General features: G+C 37.8%; 1 protein-coding gene across 1 annotated transcript; it reads left to right on the top strand.

Moving 5' to 3' along the window:
- Positions 1-1870: 1870 nt before the first annotated feature.
- LOC108915073 lies at positions 1871-3149 on the top strand. The gene is made up of 2 exons (XM_018721026.1): positions 1871-2645; positions 2887-3149. Exons 1-2 carry the CDS (start codon positions 1871-1873, stop codon positions 3147-3149), a joined length of 1038 nt encoding a protein of 345 aa, XP_018576542.1.
- Positions 3150-5269: the final 2120 nt, after the last annotated feature.

Raw genomic sequence — 5269 nt, 5'->3', positions numbered from 1 at the left:
TACATAATAACCAAAAATTAACGGACATTCAAGGTTGCTATTATCTCTAAGGTTTTTTAAAAAACGAACCGCTTAACTTAATCAATAATTTAAGATTAACGTCAGAAAACTACCCGGCAGCATTAAAAATACTCAAAAAACGTTTCGATAATAAATTTGACATTATTGAAGCTCATATTTCTAGTATTTTGGACATACCTCCCATCGTAAAAGGGAATGCCCAAAACTTGAGAAACTTGAACATTGGGATGTAATCCGTGTATGCATTCTTACTAAAAAATTAGATTTCCATACTCACAAAGCATACGAGTTAGAAAAAACAAAAACCGAATTACCCACCGTGGAAAACTTTTTAGATGTCGTGGAACGTCAATGCAATGCCCTTGTAAAGGTGGCACATTCCACTCACAGCAATCAAAACAAACAGAAGCAGCGCACATTTACACATGTAACTAGCGAATTTTCAAATACTCATTTCGAACACAAATGCGAATTTTGTTCTAACAAAAAACATTCAATTTATCAATGTCCTAAATTCAAGGCATGCACCGTGGATCAAAGACAGGAATTTGTTACTAAAAATGGTTTATGTTACAATTGCATAAAAAAGTGTAATTCAACAAATCAGTGCAAGTCGAGCAACTGTAGACTTTGTGATAAGCGGCATCATACTTACTTGCATAAACCAACTTCAAATATACAGGGCGTTTCGACTAAAATGGATCCTAGTACATCCGATAGTAAATCCGATACTGCGGCCAACGCTACGGTTTTACATACTAACAATACTAACAACGTACAAGTATTATTACCCACAGCGCAAATAAATGTTGTCATTGCTAACGGAAAATTTATACGTGCAAGAGCGTTGTTAGATTCTGGAAGCCAAACTTCATTTATTACACAACTAAATTATTTAAACAAACCGATTTACGGGCCTACAATCAAAATATTCAAGTTTTAGGTTTATCTTCTAATCCGATACAAGTAACAAAAATGGTAGATATAAAAATACAGTCACGTATTACAGCCTTCATGCGCAATTTTAGACAGCATTACTTCAGATTTACTACATTATCCAGTTAACACAAATAAGTTTATCATACCTAACTATATCACATTAGCAGATCCAGAATATCATACTGCACGCAAGTTGATATACTCATTGGAGGTGACTTATTTATTGAAATAATGCCATTCAAATCAAAACAGCTTGGGAACAACTTACCGTTTCTCCAAGATACAAAGTTAGGCTATATTGTAACGGGCAAGGCTCCGACAAGTTACTCGCATCAAGTAAGAGCTTTATGTTCAACCTCAACAAGGGACGTCGACGAAATAATTTCGCGTTTCTGGAAATTAGAAGAAGTCACTTCTAACACTAACAGCATTCGTTTTCGTAATCCCAAAGAGCGATTATGCGAAAAATCATTCGTGGAAAATACTAGTCTTTCCAATAGCCACTTCACAGTGCGCTTACCATTCATTGACGATACAGCTCGTTCTCTACTAGGCGGATCTTTTAACATTTTACTCATTAGAACGACAAAAGACAAAAAACTCCAACTAGAATACAAAAAAATTCATTCATGAATATATTTCCCTTGGCCACGCGAAATATTCAAATCTCGATTTGTCAATATTCAAAAATGACAACACCGATGGCTACTTCCTATCGCATCATCCGGTGATTAGGGAGTCTAGTCTTACTACAAAACTACGAGTCGTTTTCGACGCTTCGCTAAAGACCACCAGCGGGTATTCATTGAACGACATACTTTTGACTGGGCCAACAGTGCAGCCTGAACTATTCGACATACTATGTAGGTTTCGCACACATAAATACGTGATTACAGCAGACATCGAAAAGATGTATCGGGGAATAAAAGTAGCAGATCAAGACACTGACTTGCAGTGCATTCTGTGGAGAGATAATCCAAACGATCCTTTACAATGCATTACGTTAGTAACAGTTACGTATGAAACAAGCGCAGTTCCGTGTCTAGCAACACGAAGCCTAATCAAATTAGTGGACGATTACGCAATCGACTATCCATTAGCTAGTAACGCTTTACGTCAAGATACCTACGTAGATGATATCCTCTCGGGATCAGATACTCTTGTAGGTTTAGCAGAACTCAAAGCTCAATTAAGTGAGTTACTATCGCTAGCAAGTTTCAAGCTCCACAAATGGGTTTCTAATCAAAAATCGGTTCTCGGTGATACTACCACATCTTCAGCAGACAAGGTTGACATTCAATTAACAGACAATGACCTATCAGTTAAAACCTTAGGACTTGGCTACAATCCTACTACGGATATGTTTCAGTTTAGCTCACCAATCGATCAACCGGTTACTAATTGTACTAAGCGAAATATCTTATCATTTATCGGAAAAATGTTCGATCCATTGGGAATTTTGGGACCAGTTATAATTCGAGGTAAACTACTACTGCAACAAATTTGGTCCAGAAATCTCAATTGGGATGATCCCCTACCTCCTGATATATTAAAACAGTGGCAAGAATTCGAGAAAGGTATCATACAAATGACCGCCATATCTGTATCTCGGTGGCTATTTCTCAGTGATTCTATAATTGCGATAGAGATTCACGCTTTTTCTGACGCCTCAGAAAAGGCATACGGTACGTGCATTTATCTTTGTGTTTTGTACTCCACTCGAGTAGTTAGTACAAGGCTAATCTGTGCAAAATCGAAAGTAGCACCACTCAAACTGATAACATTACCTCGCTTAGAACTGTGCGGTTTTTTTGCTTATGGCACGTCTAACGCGTCGGATAATCAACATTTTTAATTTAAAACTTTCCAAAGTGCATCTGTGGTCTGATTCAACTATTGTACTTAATTGGATAAATTCACCTCCAGGTCGATGGAACACCTTCGTAGCTAACAGAGTTCAAGAATTGACCAACGGGTTTCAACGGAGCCACGTAAAAACAAAAGACAATCCAAGCGATGTTTTGTCTCGCGGAACAGATCCAAATTCACTCATCACGAATGAGATTTGGTGGAACGGTCCCAGTTGGCTCTGCAAATACGACTATTATTATTTTCCAAATGCCGGAATCGTGGAAATAGAATTCGAATTGTTCAGAATCAAGCTTTTAGCAAAGAAATTGCTGCTTTAACAAACAATGGAGATTTAAGTAAAAGCTCAATAAAAACTCTGAATCCATTTCTAGACAAAAACGGGATGTTACGTGTATCAAGTAGGTTACAAAACGCAGATGTAAGTTACGACCAAAAATATCCTCTTATTCTTCCTCCAAACCATCACGTCACACTTTTAATAATACAATCTGTACACTTTTCTCTGTTACATGCAGGACCACAACTGGTTTTAGCACATCTGAGACTTCGTTATTGGCCATTAAATGGCAAACGTCAAGTTAAAAAGATAATCAACAAGTGTGTTACTTGTTTCCGTTTAAAAGAATCACTGCAGAACAACTGATGGGAGCACTTCCACATGACCGAGTAAGAACTGCGCGTCCATTTTCAAAAGTTGGTGTAGACTATGGTGGGCCATTATTTATTCGCCAATCACGCCTACGAAAGTCTGTCATAAACAACGGAAACCTTTCTGTTATCGTTAAAACGCTTTATTTCTCGCCGCGGAAAGCCCAATACAATTTTCAGTGATAATGGTTTAAACTTTGTTGGTGCAAATAACCAACTCCGAGATCTTTATGAATTACTCTCTAATAAACATCATATTTTGCAAGTTTAAGAGTCTTCCGCCAACCAAGGTATCACTTGGAAGTTCATACCACCACATAGTCCGCACTGGGGTGGTATTTGGGAGTCAGGCATCAAATCTGCTAAATATCACATTAAACGAGTAATTGGAAACTTAACTCTTACTTACGAAGAACTGGCTACAGTGCTTAATCAAGTAGAAGCCATTCTTAACTCTAGACCGCTGTGTTCGTTATCGAACGACCCCAACGATTTACAGTATCTAACTCCAGGTCATTTTCTTATTCACGCACCGCTAACAAGTTATCCCGAACGCGACATAACCGAAACACCGGTCAACCGCTTATCATTTTGGCAGCAATGCACACAGTTATAACAGCAATTTTGGAAGCGCTGGCGAACAGAATATTTAAATCAACTTCAAAGTCGTCCTAAATGGTTTAAAACTCATTCTAACATTAATGAAAATTCGCTAGTGCTCGTCAAAGACGAAAATGTGCCTCCTTTACAATGGCCGTTGGCTCGAGTTACTAAGATCATTCCTGGTCGCGATGGTCGCGCACGGGTAGTTGAGATTAAAACCAAAGCAGGTATCTTTTTACGTCCTATCACAAAATTATGTGTCCTACCTTTAAACTAGTTAAAAACTCATAAGTTTTCAACGGGGGGGAGTATGTTTGATCCCAAACTGTGTATTTTCCTTTTATTATTGACGAGTGTGCAAGTGTCAATGTTCTGTCCAATTTTTGTTTGACAAGCTCCGTCACTGTACATTTTGTTAATGTATAATTTATTGAAATAAAAGTTTTATTACAAGCAGTCTGCCTATAGGCATAAAAGATCCAGAACCAGCACCAGAAGATCAACGGATGTGCTGTAATCAATACGAGTTGCAACATTTATTATTTTAGTTTCATAGCCTATCATAATACAGAGTTAAATTGCCACAGTAGCATCAAATTCTTTATAACATAAAATACAACATTTTATATGCATTCCGCAAATCCAGCAGACCACGGGTTTGCAAGGTTGAAAAATTACGTTTCGTTCTCGCCTTCGACATATTCGACAAACCTTTTCAGGCGGTCTCCAGCATTCGTCCTCAGGAACGGAATTTGGCATTACTTCCATCGGCTTTCTACCAGACATTAAGCTCTCTTTAAAATCACCTATTGCTACACTTGACTTATGAACTACTGAACCGTATGTTGTTGATACCAATCAATCTGGAGGACTGCGGCAAAAATATGGAGTGTATGCTGTTTTCGCTACATTAACCATAATACTTTTGAATGATTTTTGCGATACTCTTCAGTACTAATGCAATTGCAGCAACTGTTATAAAGTAAATAAGCCCAGAAATTGTATTCATATCTGTTTTCGTACACCACGATGAGTGGATCTGCGTATATATCCTAATAATCGGAGCAGTTTAAAATAGGTAATGACCTCCAGGTATCGAAATCTCCAATTGACTTATCTTGAAACGTTATTCTCAATTTGTAGAATTTAGAATGTTCCGGAATTGACGTCCCGAAGACCCTCAGCT

Source organism: Anoplophora glabripennis, unplaced genomic scaffold, assembly GCF_000390285.2.
Source record: "Anoplophora glabripennis isolate ALB-LARVAE unplaced genomic scaffold, Agla_2.0 scaffold1461, whole genome shotgun sequence".
Classification (NCBI taxonomy): Eukaryota; Metazoa; Arthropoda; class Insecta; order Coleoptera; family Cerambycidae; genus Anoplophora; species Anoplophora glabripennis.
The sequence above is the reverse complement of the archived record's forward strand: the minus strand, read 5'-3'. Positions and strand labels throughout refer to the sequence as shown.

Excerpts from the sequence above, each read along its gene's own strand:
- LOC108915073 (XM_018721026.1), top strand. The coding sequence starts at position 1,871 with ATGTATCGGGGAATAAAAGTAGCAGATCAAGACACTGACTTGCAGTGC. Across the intron at positions 2,646-2,886 it reads CGCCTCAGAAAAGGCATACG|GTCGATGGAACACCTTCGTA; the intron begins GTACGTGCATTT and ends ATTCACCTCCAG.